Raw genomic sequence first — 19,342 nt, forward strand, 5'->3', positions numbered from 1 at the left:
ATCTACAGTGAATTGATACTTACCTATTTTCCTTATCAAGACCAAATAAACAAACTGAAAGTAAAATAAAATGAGGGTTTTGAGATTGATGAGTTGAACTAGAATTAAAAGCAACAAAGTAAAGCAAATAATAAAGTAAAGAAATTCAATAATGAGAAAAGTTCTAGTTGAAGAATTGGATCCACTTTAGTTGTTGGGATTGATCATTGACGCTTAGGTTCCTTTGTTTGATTCAATAAATTAGTTATGGGGATGGAAGACGCTTCTCACCACCATATCCCTCCTTAAGCATAAATCAATTAGGGAACGTCCTTTAATTAATCACTAATCAACAAGTTGCCAAGGAACGTCCTTGGGCCTTTGGCATTTAATAACTGTCAATTGCATTAAGAAATAGAGAGACCTAATTCTAGCTACCCAAACGCATGGTGATATTGCTAGATCATGCAATTTTCTTAGTTTTTACACCAAGAGTTACTTGTGTTTGAATAATCCAAGCAATTATGGACTTAAAACTATCCAAACTAATAAATTATTACTTTGCAATCAAGAATCAATGTGCCCTATTGATCTAAACCACAAAGCAACAATGGAATTAAGCATGAAATTGTATAAATATTGAAAAACAAAAGATAAACAATGTATGTTCAGATCTCCCAATCCATAAAACAACCAAAGTTTCACCTAATCTTCAACTAGAAAAAAAGGTTTCAGCCACTCATGGCTAAAACAAAACCAAAAATAAAGAAAGAGATGAAGAAGAGATGGTAGTCAGTGGCTTGGCTTGGAGAAGAAGTGTGGCCACTTGCAACCCCGAATGTGTGTCCAATGGAGAGTAGAAAAGGGATAGGGGAGCTCCTTATGTATCCTTTTATAGTTGAAAGTGTTGCCCTAGGTCTCCATGATGAGGTGGAGCCTTCTTTTGAATTTTGAATTTTGAATCTTGATTACTTGGGAGGCAAGTATGACTTGATTACTTGGGAGCAAGTATGTCTTGATTACTTGGGGGGCAAGTATGTCTTCTTGAGATTTGGCTTCCTAAACAAGCTGAATTTTGAATTTTGAATGTGCATTTTCTTGAGATTTAGCTTCTTGAATAAGGGACAAATTTCTTGAAGATTTGAAATTTGAATTTCAAATTACTCTGCTGAATGTACTTTCCTTATTTACCACTTTCCTTATTTATCGTCACTTCAACTGCAACTTGACTTGGGTAACAAGCTTGTTCTCCTTTGTCCCTTTTTAGGCAGTTTTAAGAGCATTTTCACCAAATTACCTCTTTACACCATTTTCTGCAAAATAAGATCAAAACCACATAATTAAGCAAAAAAAGTGTAAATTAACATTAATAACAACATGATAAAATGGTCTAAATTTGATTCTATCATGCTGCCATGGGTAATTTGCAAGGTTCTCGAGATGGAGGTGACATGCTTTCTTTCCTTGCTGCCAAAAATTGATTCCATGAGCTTCTGTCACTTCGTGAACTTTACTGGAAACAAAGAGCTAAGGAATTTTGGCTTGTTAATGCTAATCGCAATACTCATTTTCCATCGTGCAACTTCTATCCGTAATAAAAAGAATAGAATTGGTTCCTTGCAAAATGATCAGGGGGTTTAGTGCACATGGGATTCGGGTTTACAAGAGGTAATGGTAAATTATTTTCAACAGTTATTTACTGCTGGAGATTGTGATGCTAATGATGTTGTTTCGAAAATTCTTCACCTTATTACTGATGTTATGAATGCGAGCTTAATGGCGGAATATACGAAAGAAGAGGTTAAGCAGGCTATTTTTTCTATGAAGCCAGACAAGTCGCCTGGGATGGATGGATTTAATCCGGGTTTCTATCAAGCTTATTGGGATCTTATTGGTGAGTCGATTTCATCCTACTGTATTAATATGCTGCATTCTGGTAACTTTCCAACTTCTCTAAATGATACAGATATTGTTCTTATCCCTAAAAAAATAACGCCTGAGGCTATGACTAATCTCCGTCCCATTGCTCTTTGCAATGTGGTGCTCAAAATTATGATGAAGATGATTGTTAATCGACTTCGCGAATGGTTGCCATCTATTATTACTGATAATCAGAGTGCATTTGTGCCAGGGCGTCATATCCAAGATAACTGTATTTTAGCTTTTAAAGCTATGCATGCTTTTCACAGGAGATCTAGGGGCTTGAATTTTTCAGCAGCCTTAAAAATTGACATAAGTAAGGCTTATGATAGAATGGAATGGAGCTTTGTACAGGCCGTTTTGATTAAAATGGGGTTCCATATGAATTGGATTGCTCTTGTTATGCGGTGTATCTCGACGGTACGATATTGGATATTACAGAATGGTATGGAGTATGGCCCTATTGTTCCTACGAGGGGTCTTCGGCAGGGTGACCCTCTCTCCCCTTACCTATTCATTTTATTTGCAGATCGCCTCTCTTATCTTATTCAGCAAGCAGTTAGTGATGGTGTGCTTCATGGGAGCAAGGTCTCGTTTAGGGGCCCTGTATTGACTCATTTATTCTTTGATGATGACAGCTTGATATTTTTCAGGCCCTCTGTTGAGCAGGCTACCTCTCTTAAAGGGATCTTGGCTTCTTATGGAAAAGTATCGGGTCAGATGATAAGTTTTCCAAAATCTTCTATTACTTTTAGTAAGAACACTCCTCCTCAAATTCGCTCCCTAGTCTGCTCTTTATTGGGTGTTGTGGAAAAAGACTCTCTTGGCACTTATTTAGGCTTGTCTTCCCATATTGGTAGGAACCGCAAATAAGTATTTGATTTTATTAAAGACCGGATTTGAAAGAGGCTAAACTCTTGAAAGAGGAAACCATTGAGTCGGGCAGGTAAGGAAGTCATGATTAAAACAGTATTGCAGGCACTTTCCAATTATATTATGAGTCTTTTTTTGCTGCCAAAGACTTTATGTTATGAAATTGAACGTATAATGAATGCTTTCTGGTGGGATAAAGGAGAAAACTACCGTGAGGGTATAAGATGGATGGCTTGGGATCCGTTAGCGAAGCATAAAGGGGCTGGGGGCTTGGGGTTCAAGAGGATTCATGATTTTAATTTGGCACTTCTGGGCAAGCAGTGTTGGCGTTTGCTTACTCGACCTTCATCTATTATGGCTCGCATCATAAAAGCACGATATTTCCCTAGTTTGTCATTTTGGATAGCATCACTTGGTCATAATCCTAGCTATGTATGGCGTTCTATTTAGGAGTCTTGGCCGTTAGTACAACAAGGCATTGTTTGGTGAGTGGGTTCGGGTAGTGATATTTCTGTATGGCACTCTCCATGGTTACCTGATCCTTATGATTCTTTTATTTCTACACATCTTCCTGAGCCTTGTATTATTAATTGTGTTTCTGATTTAATTGTTGAGAACCGTTGAAATTTGTCTCTTATTGCCTCTGTGTTTAATGAACGAGATGTTCAATAGATTCTATCAATTCCACTTAGGCTGTCATGGGTGTCGGATTGCATTAGTTGAAAGCTTGAACGAGATGGAGAATTTTCTGTGAAAAGTGCTTATAAGCTGTAGTGTTCTTATGCTTCTCCTTCTGCATCTATCTCGGGCCTTTAGAGCAAGTTTTGAAAATGCAAGGTGCCCCCTAAAGTTCTTAATTTTGTTTGGAGGGCACTTTAGAATGTGGTACCTTGTTATGATGTGCTTCAACGACGTCAGATGCAAGTCTATAATGTATGTGCGTTTTGTCAGCGTGGAAGTGAGACTATAATACATAGTTTGATTCAATGTTCTTTTGCTCGAGAAGTTTGGATGCAAAGAGATATAGGATGGCAGTATCCAGGTATTAATTCATTGATGGATTGGTTCTTAGCTGTATTTGTTCCAGCCTCTGTTGATAAATGCACATTAATACTCATGGTTTGTTGGGCATTGTGGACTAATAGGAACTCTATTGTGTGGGAACATAAAGGACAGTCTCCCTCTCAAGTTTTCCATATGACCTCACGGTTCCTACAAAATTTGATTGTTGTTGTTGCTTCTTCCTTAGCTACTGCTGCTGCACCAAGTTCAGACCACCTGCGTTCATGGCAACGGCCACCGAAAGGATGGATGAAGGTCAATGTGGATGCATCTACCGGCTCGAGTCTGGATTTTGTGGGTTTAGGTGCTATTGTACGTGACTCATATGGGGAGTTTGTGGCGGCTAAAGTCTGGCGTTATCCAAGTTTCTTATCAGCAAAAAACGCAGAAGCTATAGACATTGTTGAAGTTTTAAGTTGGATAAAGAATGAAGGTTGGCAGCGGGTTCTGATTGAATCGAATGCCCTTTCAGTTGTTCAAGCAATTAATTTATCAGGTTTTACCGTTACATCATCCTTTGGTTTCATTGTTAGTGATTGTAAATCTCTTTTAAGTGAGATCGTTGATGCTAAATGTTGTTTTAGCTATAGGTCTGCGAATGTGGTTGCCCATTTGTTAGCAACGGGTATCCATTCCGAGTCAGGTTTGGGAGTTTGGTATGTTAATCCACCTCCTTTTATTGTAACTTCTTTAATGCAATAATAAAACAATAAATGTTTCTTTTCAAAAAAAATATATATATATATATCAAAGCCTACAAAACTAAGGAGCTCTAAAAGCTAGAACAAACAAATCAAATACCTTAGACTAATTTGGAGGATTCCTTGCATGAAGCCGTGCATGAAGCCGTGTCGTTGCCATTGTCAAAAACGTCAAAGAAAGACAGCAGCGAACACCCAAACAGCCCAAACACCCTACAATAGCCGGAAAGAAAAGACAAAAGTAGGAAAACTCCCTCTAAGAGAAAAAGAAAAATGAGGTAATAAAGGCTCTGCAAACTTATAAAAACCGCTGTCTCGATTAAAAACTTTCATACTCAATATCGACATCTACTGAGAAGAAGAGTTAGCTCATGATATTTTTAGTTTTTTCTTTATAGGCTATGGAGAAAACATTAAGAGTCATACTTTTGCTCGGATGCCTAGATGTCGTCCCTCACCACTTCCAATATCAGTCAAATATAGCCAAAAACTTAAATCGTAGTAACACTCAAACAACAAAAAGTATATCTCATCTAATAAATCTCTCTCAAAAGTACCGAAACTACTAAAAGACAAACTATATAAACATCAATGGAGAGATTGTCAAGATTGAAGTTGTACCTAGACACTTGCTCCTTTTGTCTAAGGGCAGAGATAGGGGTGAGCAGTATTCGGTTCAAACCGAAAAAACCGATCGAATCGAACCGATTTGAAAATTTGGTTCGATTTTTTATATATTTCGGTTCGGTTCGGTTTTCAATTTCAAAAATTTTGGTTATTTCGGTTCGGTTCGGTTTTGATCAGAAAAAAACCGAAAAAACCGAACCGAACCGATTAGTAATAATAATATGTTTTTTCAATAATATATAGAAATTAAATCATATTAAAATTAAAATATTTTAATTAAATTTTAAAATATTAAAAATAAAGTGTAAAAAATAAAAAAATTATTAAAAATCGAAACCGATCAAACCGAACCGAACCGAACCGAATCAGACCGGTTCGGTTCGATTCGATTTCTGACCAAAATCGGTTCGGTTCGATTTTCATAAACACTCAAATTTCAGTTTTCGGTTTATTCGGTTCGGTTCGGTTTTGAACCGAACCGACCGAATGCTCACCCCTAGGCAGAGAAGCTCTATTCACTTTTTTTAGATTATTTTTTATTAATATAAGCCAAAAATAATTACATCCAAACTTTTTTATAAGTTCTTTAATTAATTTATAAATTATGAGTATTTTGAATTAAATATTATTTTAAAAATAATAATTTAATTTTTAAATAAAAAATCGAGATAATCAATGGGAAATAATGGGATTTCCCATATTGCTCAATTCTTTTTATATTATTTATCACTTTTATTTAATTTAATATAAAAGAATAAAAAAAATAAATATTAAATTTATTTAATATCTTATTTAATTTAATATAAAAATTAAAAATAAATATTAAAAAAAAAATTCAGGCATAATCATAGAACATTTCCTAAATAAAAAAAAGTAATATAAAAACAATTGAGGAGGTTCCGTCTAGTATTGATTCTTTAATTTCTCTGATGTTGTACTTGGTTTTTGATTTGCAATACAAAATCTTTGTTGTAAAAAAAATATAATAAATATTTTTATTTCAATATTAAGTAATAGTTAATGATAGTTGTGGTGATGGTACTGCTAATTAACAATAAAAGAAATAAATCAAAATAAGTAATCGGATTACAATCGTTTGTGTATGTAAATGATTACATTATGTAATTATTATTTTATTATATTTTTTTCTAATATTATCAAACAAAATAATTATATATATAATAGGATAAATATACATTATATTTTTTATTTAATCATACCATACTTCGTAAATAGAATTATAATAGTTCAAATATACATTATGTTTTTTATTTAATTATACCATACTTCGTAAATAGAATTATAATAGCCCAAACGGTATGTTGAGCAGTTTTGATACCATGTTAAATTTAGATCGGCTCTAATTTGTCTAAAAAGCGCTTAAGTGGAAGAGCGTCTATACCCTGTATAAAACTCACCTAAAACCTAACATTTAAAAGGAAGAAAAGGAAGAGTGTCTATGCCACGTATAAGGGCACATTACCCCTTTTTAAAAAGATGTAAGATTCAACTTGCAACTAGCTAAGCTATCCAGTTCAATTATCTGCAATTGGATCGGACCAATTCACTATAACTAAATTGAACCAATTCAGTCAGTTTGATTTTTCAATTCTCACCATTTCTTAAATATTAGCTTGATTGATCTGGATTTTAAGGTCATTTAGCTATCCAGTTTTGCTTAAACCGTTTGGTTCAAAATGGAACAAACCCTCCTCTAGTTAAAAATACATTTCAAACGAGCTACAATGGACGATCCCTTTTTTTCTTTTTTTATTCCCCTTCTAAAGAAGTGAGAACAAAAGGGAAATCGGGAAAAAAAAAATACATGACAGAAGAAAAGGAAAGATTGAGAGGGAGAAGAAGAAGAAGAGAGAATAACATAAGAGGAATTCAAGTGTGTAATTGTTTAGCACAATAAGATAGAACTTGGAAACAGTAAATAACAACTCCTACCAAAATTCTTTTGCATTCTTCAAGATTTGATCAATGCACCATTAGCAAAGAATTTGTTCGATGCAACATATACAGTACACCATGTAAAATTAATCAAAGCCTATCAAAATTCTGGATTAATCCAGAGAGAAACGTTACAGCAATGGTTAGCACCGCAAAACATCTATCTACAAAACATCTCTCTGGATTAATCAAGAGAGAAATGTATTCATGACTGTTCTTATGCAGTCATGCCATGCACATACAAAAACCAAGACTTCATTTGAACTTTTCAATGGAAGTATTCATCCTAAATAAGTGTAAACCCTTTTCTTAAGTACTCTAGCTAAGTTGACAACTTCTATTTCTCTCATTTGCCGTGTGATACTGTCAGCTGATCTCAGTATCTGACCTTTTTTAGACAATCTGCTGACAATGTCGATGATCAAACTGGCTGTGTCTCTACTAGCTGTCAATGCTCTTAAAACAATAGCTGAAGAACTCAGGTTCGACACAAGTCTATTAAGTAATATCAGCCCTTCCCGCATCAGCAAAGTTCTATGTACACAAATATGTCAAAAGCATGATAAGGAATCAAAGTCTTGGCCCATGGCAAAAATAATACAATAAATGGAATGGACTAGCTAAGAATTAACACAAGGTTCAAATAAAGTTTGAAATGAATTCTCACTCAAACCAACTTGCTGTTCAAATGAGGCAAACACTAAAATTCAATCATTAAGAGGAGGAGGAGGAGGGAGGGGGGGGGGGGGGGGGGGGACAAGCTGCATCTACTAGGCTTTTCAAAAAAATTAAAATAAATGACATGGAGAAATTCTGCAAAATAATCAAAAACTTCATAACATAATAACCCTATGTTGGGAATTTGTGTTCGTGAAATCCAAAAATGAAAGAATTCAATTCAATTTCACCAATTCTCACACTTGGAAAGTTCAAAGTTGTTAGAATTGGATTCTTTTCAATTAAAATAAACAAGTCATTGTGAAAAATGCTAGTTCACGCCAAAAGAATTCAATTCATTTAATGAATTCCTACTAAAACCCCCAAACTCCCAACTATTTTGTATTATGGAAAAATTTATTCCTTGAATTTATTTCAATCTTTTGGCTAAATAATGTAGCCACTTCTCCACATTGTACCTCGTGAAATATCTATGGAATGCTGAACTTTTCCATCATAACATTCGTCTAAAAGATAGAACAAAAGCAAGCAGGACATTTTTTCTCTAGATAAATCTTCTCACGCAAGTGTTATCATATGTTCTTTTAGGCTAGACCTAGACTTTCTCCTAGCAACTATCCAGAACATTGACATATATATCATTTGATTAGACTTCTTTGCAAATTTTATATTCTCAATGTTTACACATTATGGTTCCTATTCCGGAAAAAGTCTGAAATTGACTTCGACCTTTTCCTGTAAATGAATAACTCACAAGACCAACCAAAAAGTTTAGTGCTCCAACAGTTATTGAGATACAATGGATATAATGATTCATTTCTTTGGAATCAGAAACCATATTGCACAAAGAAAAGATGTTAGGAGAACTGAACAAAAATCCAAGTTTCAACATGATTGTGCAGCTTGCAAGGTTTGAGAATGAAATTGAAAAATCAGAACATTTTAAGGAACCAACTACACAATTAACCCACATTTTTAAGTAAAGAAGATATTAAATTCATGAAGTACCTTGCTCTAATATTTTCTGCTGGCTCAGAAGAGAGCGATAATTCTACATCCATCTCTGATATCAAAACTTGCAAAATCAACATAAGAAAGTTCTTCTCTCCATGTAACTTGTGATTCACCAGAATTTCAAACCCAGATTTTACTGATGAAGCTAGAAAAGCCATCATAATAATAGCTCTTTTACGAAGTTCTATATCCTGAAAAATGCATCATCAAAGACTAACAGATTACATTTTGTAACTATCACCATATACATGTTTGTGTGAGGGTGATAGGGAACAGATCTAGAGCTCATTTTCAGATTTATTTGAAAGCTAGGCAAGGTAGGAAATTGCAGACAAACAAGGTTGGCAAAGGGAAATTAGTAGGGCCACACATAAACAAGAAAATAATGGTTGCAGTGCACGTTTGAGACTACATAGCCCCCCTACAGTAGTTTGAAGGAAATTGGGGCTCAAATATTTGATAAAAAAAATAAATTAGCATTTGATAGGAAGTTTCTAAGTTTTGATGGGAAGAATTTTTTATCTGAATTCTATCAAGATCAGATTGCATGAAGAAAATGATGAGATTCAGGTCATCATAATCAATTTATTTGAGAAAACTACTCAACTATGTCGCAAACAGGCATATATATGAAATATACACCATGATTCTTAAATCTCTAAACTAGCTTTTACTTTTGTCTAGTTCCATAACTGCATCATTCTCCTTGGTTGGAAGAAAACTCAACCAAGAGCTCTGCAATGTCAAAGGAGCAAAATCCCTTTGACTTTGCAGATCCTTCATGTACTTGTTACCACTTTCCAGTTTCTTCTCTTTCTTACCTGTAGCAGTGATGACATTATTTCAATATCCTATCAGGTCTAGGTGGAACATGAAATCCTGACTAATCCTCAAGTTGATTACTTAACAAAGAGGATTGAGGTGCAAGGTCCACAAAGTTGAAAGGGATCTGGAAGTATAGGTGCAAGACACAGGGCAAAGGTGAGCGCCTGACTGATACTATTTTCAAAAGAAATAAAATTAGATAACTAATCTTGCAGAAGCCATCTCATGTTAATAACATAACTCATTTAGCATTACATAACCAATGTTCTTGAAATGCAAATAAAAATAAAACTAACAGAACAAATGTTTTTAACTCCTAAATCATATTCCCTAAGTTCCCACGAAATAACAGGAAGTCCTTCTAGAAAGAACAAAAATCACCACCAAAAGCAACTTAGTCCTTTTCATTGTGACAACAAGTGTGTTGTATGTTGTCATCTAACCTCTTTTCTTTCCTTAATTGCAAATTGCTTACATCCAAATAAATAATATAACATTAATTCACACAGGCCATATTAATGGTCATTATCTTCTCCAATAAAAATTAAACAATAGAAATGCCAACATCCCAAAGAGGAAGAGAAGGGGGAACTGGGGGAGCAATCTCAGACAAGGGTTAGTAACAAAGAGGCATATAGAAAAAGGAGCAAAGAAAATCGGAAGTCAATTCATGACAATTTAGAAATTTGCAAATAGAAATGTCAGCTCGTAAGGAGAAGAAAGACCATGGGAAACTTGAAATTGGAAAGTCAACTCATAACAATGAGATTTTAGGACTTGAAATTCCAAAAATTAAAGGAATTTCAGTCATATGCTCGCAAAAATGATTTAGCCTCATGGATTTAAGTATTACTGCTGTTGCCTGACAAATTTTGGGGATTACACTCTTCACACAACAACAACAACAATAACAACAACTAAGCCTTAATTCTTACCACCCGAAATTCTTGTTTCTTCGTTAATAAAGAATATAAATCATGGATTTAATACATTAATCAGATGTATTAATGTTTATTATTTTAATACAAAGATGGGGAATTGGATAAGGATCACAAATAAACAAAAGAAGACAACAATACAGACTGTTTTCAATTTTGTAGTGCCATTTGGAACAGAGAACAGTACAGGGAAGAGTAATGTGAAGGAGATTTAAGGTTTTGATGGAAGGCTAATTAATAAAAACCACTTTCCCTGTGAATCATGTAGAGATAATTTAGACCTTTACTATCACCAAAGCAACAAATGGAGTTTTTTCTTTCAGGCCCTATGCCAGCATTTCCAACGCCTTCTACACAATTTAAGTTGTTCATTATTGGGCAATGATGGTAATTACAACAGTGAATCTTCCAATAACAATGAGAACATGTGAAAACTCACAAGCAGAAGCCAAAAATCAGGCAGGTTGCACCATTGAAAGCTTAATAAAAGTAAAGAAGCTCAGCATCAAAAACCATTGATACTATTTTAAATCAAGAAGTAAACTATCCTGCATACCTGTATGCTATTTCCGTTGCAGGTAACACAGTCCACCAAACCTTCAAGGATCGCATTGAAATCTTCACAAGGAGAAGCATTATCTTCATTTGCAGTATTATCCCCCTCTTTACAACTAGGACAGAGAGCACTCAATAGCTTGGGACCTTAAAAACAAGAACAGGATTTGATTTGCGAACGAAACAATCAATTTTGATACAAATATTAAATTCTAGAAACAGGAAATAAAGCAAATGAAAGAAGCTAATCCAAGAAAGGTAGTTTGATATTTATATTCAGCTGCAAGGAGAGAGAAAAGTCCCACAAAGTGAACCCAATAGCTTTTCTCAGCTTTAGTTCACAGGACAATCTGTTAATGATCAAGTAGAACTTCAACTCACTATTCCTTAAAACCTACAGCACCAAATATTCTAAAAGATTATTAAAGAAAATAAGCAAAAGGGTATTGTAAAATTGATTATATAAACATCTGAGAAATAAGCAAAAGGGTATTGTAAAATTGATTATATAAACATCTGAGAAGAACTATGAATTCATTAACAAATGTTTTCTACCTTATTTTTTTATATAACTCATTCATGCAGAAGATATTATGCAATTACACTTTCAAAGGTCATTTAACATAACCAAAGAACTGTTAAAAATGTTCTATTGCAAATTTTTAGCTATGAGTCACTAGGAATCAACTATTTGCATATGCCGCCAAAAGATATGAAAAGCTACCCAAGCCACTACATGCTTAATCATTTTCATAAAGTTTCGGGGTGCCTTCGTGTGGGTTCATGAGCATATAGTCATCCACATCTATAAACCATGTCACAGCTGCTATTCCTGGTTAAAGTCACAAGGATATTTAGTTTTCAAGAACATCATAGTAGTTTTGAGTACAACCTAAGCTAGTAACACTATTTTATCCCCATGGGGGAAGTTATATGCGAGAGTAATAAGCAAATTACAACTAAGTACTACATGTAAGCTTATGAAAAAACAAATGGACGAAAAGAAATATAAAAATAAAATTGCTCACAATTTAGTAACAAGTATAGTAGATGAAGAGCTTCCTTTTGCACATGTGAACTAGATTCCTTTTTTAAGAACTGTGCAATGCTTTTAAAGACTGGTGCCTTGCCAAATCTGTTCAAGCAAAACCATATTTAGGATATAAAAGAACATTATATACAGTCAGAATAGGCAACAAATTGGTTTCATAGAAACTCACATTTCCCTTTCTGCATAAGCATTTGTTCTCAGAAGAATTACATTCATGATAGACACCGTCTCCAATCTCACACGTTCTTCAGTCTTTTGCACAGCAATTTGAAGCAACAAATAAAATAAAGAAACCCAGTCCACAGAAGAACACGGCAATCCACTGTCAATATTCCAGACTCCATTCTTGCAAAGCATTTCAGGACCAGAAGGTTTAGTCCCAAACAGCCTATAGCTTGCACAAGATGCCTCCTCACTCCCACTACACATGCCTGCATCCTTGAAGTTGTTCACAGATTTTACTCCCTTGACCTTGAAACTGTCCCTGAGTAGAGTGACTGGAAAGATCAAATCAAAGTTCATAAGCACAAGAACAGTAGGAACTTTTAGAAACATCACTCTACAGACATAAATCAGCCCAAAAATGAAGATATCCAAAAAAGTAGAGCTCAGCTCCTTTTTTCCAAAGCAAGGTTACAAATTTCAACGGAGTTATCAGTCATGACGTTTGACGGAAAGCACTGAATTGCTATTATCCTATTTTTTAAAAAAAATTACTCCTTTTGTCACATAAAAATAAGGTTACATTCCCTTTTTATCCGTCCCAAATTGTACTCCACTTTCTTTTTTGTTATAGCAGTTAATTTGTTAGCTTGTTAATATGTATGTATTAAAAAAATTAAATCCATCATTTCCAAGAATAATTAAATAACATGAATTATTTAATTTTTAACAGAGCAATATGAGTGTACGGTATATTAAAAAAGACTAAAAAAATGCTTCTACGGTATATTAAAAAAGACTAAAAAATTGCTTCAACCATATTAACTACATTTTCTTAATATGTGTAAAATAGAAATGAGCTAATATTTATGAAACGAAGGAAGTATTACAATAGTCAAGAATCAATGCTGGCATGAGGACTTTTATCCTTTTAGGAGGCACCACACCTATCAATTATCATGCATCATCGTGCAATTTGAAAATTTTTGTTATTAATTTTTCAATATATTAGGAAACACTCTAATTATGCATTAAATTAGGCAGTAATAACTCAAACTAATTAGAATAATTTTTTTTTTCCTATGTAGGGACTTTCAAAAGCTTGAGGGACTATTTTTTTATAAAAAAAGCCACTTAATCCACAGAATCTCTTCCAAGTTCAAAGCATCTGCTCAAAAAATGGCTTTGCCAAGCATAGTCTCAAATCTTTTGTTCCAACTAAATGATAAGAGTTCAATTAATATAAAAAGGGAAAAAAAATAACCCAATATAGATGTACCTCTTCTCCCATTTTCCTCTCAAGGTAAACATGTGCTTCAGAAACACGTGCAGTATGCTTAGAGAACTACAGAGAATATAAACCTGTGGAAAGAACGAACAAACTCATGGACATGGACGTGGAAAAGTTCCCAGGAGAAGAAGGGTAGCTCAAGTATAAAAGTTCGCAATTATTTAAATTCCAATAAGGAAAGAACCAAAGACTGACAAACTCTTAGGGAAACAATATAACATTCAGTATTAACGATATTTAAAAAAAATAATGGACCAGAACAATATACATCTTAAGATAAAGAAAAGGACCATGTGACAAACTCCTAAATGAAACGATATATACAAGGACCCTTCAGCATGAGCACTCAGCACTATATCCAAGAAAATAATGTTACTAAATGAAGAGGTTTAGAAATAGTAGGAGAAGATTCTTGAAGGTAAGTGTTAAATTTGGGTCAGGCCTAACTCACCCCAAAAGCTAGCTTAAGGGGAAGGAGTGCCTATGACCCATATAAGGGGCACATTACCCCCTTTCCACAACCGATGCCGGGATTCAACAATCATGCCCAGAATTTTACTGGTGCCTGATATATTTATGGGAGGCCCAACATCAGATGGGGAGGCTCTGATACCATGTTAAATTTGGACCATGTTAAATTTGGGTCAGGCCTAACTCACCCCAAAAGCTAGCTCAAGGGGGAGGAGTGCCTATGGCCCATATAAGAGGTACATTACCCTTTTCCACAACCGATGTGGGACTCAATAGTAAGAATGGGCGGAAAAGAGCAGTTAGCAGTTCCTAAGATCTGTTGTAACTAATTGAGGTAGTTACTGAGCTACATAATCTCACAGCAACTCTCTTGTGATTCATTCCAAGAATTATCAGGAAATATACTCTCTCCTCTCTACTCTCTATCTCTCTCTCTCTCTCTCTCTCTCTCTCTCTCTCTCTCTATATATATATATATATATATATATATATATATATATATATATATATATCTACTCTCTTCTCCCTATATTTTATTCTCAACTCTGTTAGGATCAGCAACCCTAACAAATAACAGACCAAAATTTCAAGGCAAAGCATGAAGAAAACAATATTATAGTGAGAAGTACACCAGCAAGCGTATGTGAATTTGCTTTAAAAGATCACCATTGCACTATAGATGCAACCAATAGTTCGGCAATGCCTATACGTGTAAAATAATGTATCAATTTTTCAAATCTCTGCTGCCAAAAGAGATCTCTCTAGCCATATGTATACAGGTATATATGACGGTTATTTCAGGACAAGTGAAAAACATAATATTAATTCCACCAAAGGACCTAGGCACATAGGGGCATCAATTGAAGAATTTGGAAAGGCAAATAAATATATATGGATTTTTCAAGGGGCTAAGTATGGGAAAAGCAAAAGGATTTTGTAACTCACATTTTCAAGATAACAGAGATCAATCAAAGGCTGAAGCAAAGCCTCCAAAGATAACAATCCATTGTTGATCTACAATTCAGAAGAACATAGAACCAGAAGCAAACTTATCAAATTCTCATAATGCAATTGAGCTCAAAAATTACTATTAAAGAGCGAAGATGTCCTTAGCAAAATTGGGTTCGACTGCATGCAACAAAGTAATATAAGATTGTTGACCTCAAACAAAGGGAAGTTGTTAGCCTCTGCGTAAAGGCCCTATACTATAGGGTGATGACATATCAGCACCCATTGTTAAGTTCAATAACATTAGTCTTAGGTGCCAAACATTCAATTACAAAAGGCTAATATTACTGACACAACCACACAAGTAAACAAATGTTCTTTAAAGAAAAATTTGACAAGGAGCACAATTAGAATTTAAACCATCAAGATCAACATCAATAGTTATAATAGGAAGGCTAAGGAGAAAAATGTCACACAAGGATCTTCCATCAAATTAACTTGAGATCCACTAACACAAAATTCTGCACCACAAAAGTCAAGAACAAAAAGGAAAGAAGAAGAAGATATAGTTTACAAGATAGGAAACCTACAAATGCTCATCAGCATCAAGAAAGGTTTAGCTATACCAATATTTGAGTTTTAACAAACTTTCAAGTCTCAAAAATGGATTCAGCTATATAACAATAATTTTATGCAATTTTTCTATTTGTAGGGTATCAGCCATTTCCCAAAATCAATCTCGTCGAAGATAAATATGGGGAAGAGTTAAAGTTGAGAAAATTCACAACACATATATATCTCACACAGTTACACCCTATGCAAGTAAAACGAGACTCCTCAAACTTCTTCCTAAATAGAAACCCTAAATCTTTGAATGGGCACAGCAAATTTTCAACACCTACCATCTCTCATTAGCTCTACCTCAAACATAAGCTAGGTTTCTATCAAAAGAGTTGATCTCATCAACCATACCTTAGTTAGTACAGAGTACAGACAAGATACTTTTGCAGCTTCAGAAGCATGAAAAGAGTGCATATGGGACTGCAAAGCTGCATTGGATGACCATTCATCCAAAACAGCATCAGCTGATTTGGTCAACGCACTAATGGTCATGCGACCAAAAAGAAAATGAAAATCTGCTGGACATGCCATGAACAACTTGGAGGTAAGATTTCTTCCTAAATTCTGGTCACTAGTGGAGCCCCATATCCCTAGCAACTTGTCAGAAAGCTCAGTTCTGGAAGGTGAAGCATCATTCAAGTCCACGTTGCTAGATTCACCAGCTTTGTCTGTTTGAACGCCTATGTCCTTAGACGATGACGCTGCTAACCAACACAAGAATATGATGTACATATACACAAAGAGTAGTAGAGAAATAAAATTGCAAAACAAATGGAAAGACTGATTATAGAATTAGAAGTGTATTTGACTCATGCACCTTACCTAAACAAACCTGATATCCAAACTTGTTCCCTAACGATTTTGCATTGCTAAATTGCTGTGGAAACCCATGATTATTGAGAGAAGGAACTCCACATTCCCTGCATTAGTCATGCCATTCCCAAATTTATAAATTTTTGCATGGGCACACTAGCTGATTATGATCTTATATTAGAGAAGCTAACCACTGAATCCTCACAAAAATGAAATAGAAAGCTATATGGAGAGAGAGAGAGAGAGAGACCATAACTACTCCAAGTCTGTCATAAAGGGAGTGTTGCTTTGCCAGTGCCGTGTAAGAATCATAATGAATTATGATCATGTGTTTATAAGAGATAATAGCGCTGTATCAAGAGATAATAGATATGTACATCTACACACACGCACACACAAAGAGAGACATATGTATGCAGACACATACACACACAAAAAGTGTGCATGTGGGTGTGTATAACAGGCTACTAGACTTAGCACGTAAAATCCACTTGAAACATTTTGCTTAAGCAACATCCAGGAGAAGAAACAATGTCTTTGTGACTAAGTTGAAACATTTCCATGCATAATCATTAACTTAATGAACCTAGCAAACCACAGGAAGGTGCAGGAAAAAAAAAATTTCCCCTCTTTGTTTGTCTAGCTCATAAAATTTTCTTGATTGCTGTTACTTTAACAAGGGAATATTTTGAAAACACAGATGAAAAAAGAAGAAAGGGAGAAACAGATAATGAAGAAAAGCATTTGCATGATTAATCAAGTTTAAGCCAAGTCTTTTGTCATACACCAAACAATAATGGAGGGAATAACAATGAAGGATTTCAACATTCTTCAGTGCAACAAAAAGCCTGAAAAACTCACAGGTTTGTATTTTTCAAGCAATGGATGCCCATATCTTTTTCCGCAGCGCGTGAATATACAAATTTAATCTGTTCCTCTTTTTTGTTTCTCTCATTCCTAAGCTCCAAGCATTCTTGTTCCTGAAAAGGTACAGTAAATTAGGAAATAAGGAAATAACCAAAAATTGGTATTGATGCAAGATTATGCACCTGAAATCTATCCTTCAAAAATAAAATTCAGAACAAACAGAAGGTGGGATACAACTGAGTGCATTAAGCGTAATACGCAGCCACACCGTAACTTTAAATAAACAAATAATAAACTGTACCAAAGAGTCCAAGGACTACTTAAATCTTTAAAATGTTTCTCCTTTTCACTTCCTCAATACATTCTTCCATCAATAAATAGCAAACTGATGCTTAAAGAACAATAAATTTGTTGAGTTAGCCACAAATTTGTTGAGTTAGCAGTATAATAATTTTGTTGAGATTCTGATTTGAACTACCAAGAAAAACAAAAGCACATCATTTTACTCAAGTACAAATAGGTGTAACACCAGAAATACATGTATAAATTATAAACCGGACATACCAGGTCCAAAAGCTTCTTTGTCACATGTCCCAACTCCCTCTGCAACTTGCAAGTAATTACACTTCAATCAGAACTTGTATAATCAACATGAAAAACTCAAATCATTTACTATTCACAAAAATAATAAGAAACAACCCACACCCTTTGGACCCCTTGCCACAAGGTTTCCACTTGCATATCCAATATTATCTCATCCCAATATAATGCAACATTTCTCAAAATACTAAAATATGAAAACATCTCAGTTATATTTTGTTTGCAATGATCTCTTTCATTGATTTTCTAATCAATCAAACAAAACCTAAAATCTCAAAAACCCAAACCTTTAAGCTGTCAATTTCTCGATCTTTGGCGTCATCTTGGGGGAGAGAAATGGGAGGAAAGACGGAGGAAAAGCCATTGGAGAAACGATTGTCGGAATCAATCGGTCTTTGAGAAAGCTCTCGTGGAGGAGAGTGAGTAATGCAACTAATCTGCTGATGTTGAAACGGTGGGATGTGAGAAGAAACGGCAGTAGGTTGAGAAGAGACTAATGGCTCAGGATTTAGCTTTGAAGCAGAAGAACATGAAGAAGAAGAAAGAGCGATTTTTTCAACTTGGAGTAATTGGTCTAAGAAATCTGCATCCCAGTCTTCAGAACCCTCTCCGTTCATTATTCTTCTCAAACGTTTTGCAGACAGTGAGTGAGCAAGCGAGCGAGTGTATCCTTTATGCAGCATTTCAAGAGAAGGAAAAACTGCCCTTTATTTGTCGACTTAAGCCTCTGTTCTAAATAAATAAATATGATGAATTTTAATTAATTTATTTATAATTTGAAAAAACAAAAGAAAATTCAAAAGCTTACTAACTTTTACATTTATATTTTAAAATTCAAATCTTTCAATTTTTTTTCCATACTAAAATTTTTTTTAATAAATGTCATAACATTTAAATTATTATTCAAACATTTATATTAATTTATAAAATTTTAAATTTTAAAATTTAATCTGATAATAAATATATTTAAATAAATATAAGGATATCAAATTCTATTTTTCTAATCCCATTTTAAAAAAAAATAATTTAAATTTTAAATAATAAATTTAAAATTTTTCAATTTTATAATTATAATCAAAATATTAAATTAATTTTAAAAAATTAACCATAAACTATAATATAATTTCTTTTTTTTTGAAGTCAATAATATAATATAATTTCTAAAATTTTATTGAATTATATTATAATCTTTAAAATACAAATTTTTATCTCAACAATGTCACGGACTGCAACACCAGATCTAAATTAAAATATAAAGAAAAAAAACAAACTTTATAGACTAATATATATAATTTTATATTTTATTTAATATTATTAATTTAAAATATAATTTTTCATATATTAATATACAAATAATTTATATTGTTGAGCATAAATATTTAATAAAATA

General features: G+C 33.9%; 1 protein-coding gene across 3 annotated transcripts; it reads right to left on the reverse strand.

Moving 5' to 3' along the window:
• Nucleotides 1-7,023: 7,023 nt before the first annotated feature.
• LOC110618100 (protein SENSITIVE TO UV 2) lies at nt 7,024-18,653 on the reverse strand. Of its 3 annotated transcripts, none has more exons than XM_021761148.2 (12): nt 18,240-18,653; nt 17,917-17,955; nt 17,347-17,465; nt 16,495-16,592; nt 16,024-16,373; nt 15,049-15,117; nt 13,621-13,703; nt 12,349-12,663; nt 12,157-12,263; nt 11,130-11,275; nt 8,805-9,001; nt 7,024-7,652 (listed from the first exon to the last, which is right to left on the reverse strand). In XM_021761148.2, exons 1-12 carry the CDS (start codon nt 18,633-18,635, stop codon nt 7,400-7,402), a joined length of 2,172 nt encoding a protein of 723 aa, XP_021616840.1. In that variant the 5' UTR covers nt 18,636-18,653; the 3' UTR covers nt 7,024-7,399. The 3 variants fall into 3 exon arrangements, with proteins under 3 accessions (XP_021616840.1, XP_021616839.1, XP_021616841.1); XM_021761147.2 differs by having other exon boundaries at nt 16,024-16,376; XM_021761149.2 differs by lacking the exon at nt 15,049-15,117 and having other exon boundaries at nt 16,024-16,376.
• Nucleotides 18,654-19,342: the final 689 nt, after the last annotated feature.

This window comes from Manihot esculenta, chromosome 17, assembly GCF_001659605.2.
Source record: "Manihot esculenta cultivar AM560-2 chromosome 17, M.esculenta_v8, whole genome shotgun sequence".
Lineage (NCBI taxonomy): Eukaryota > Viridiplantae > Streptophyta > Magnoliopsida > Malpighiales > Euphorbiaceae > Manihot > Manihot esculenta.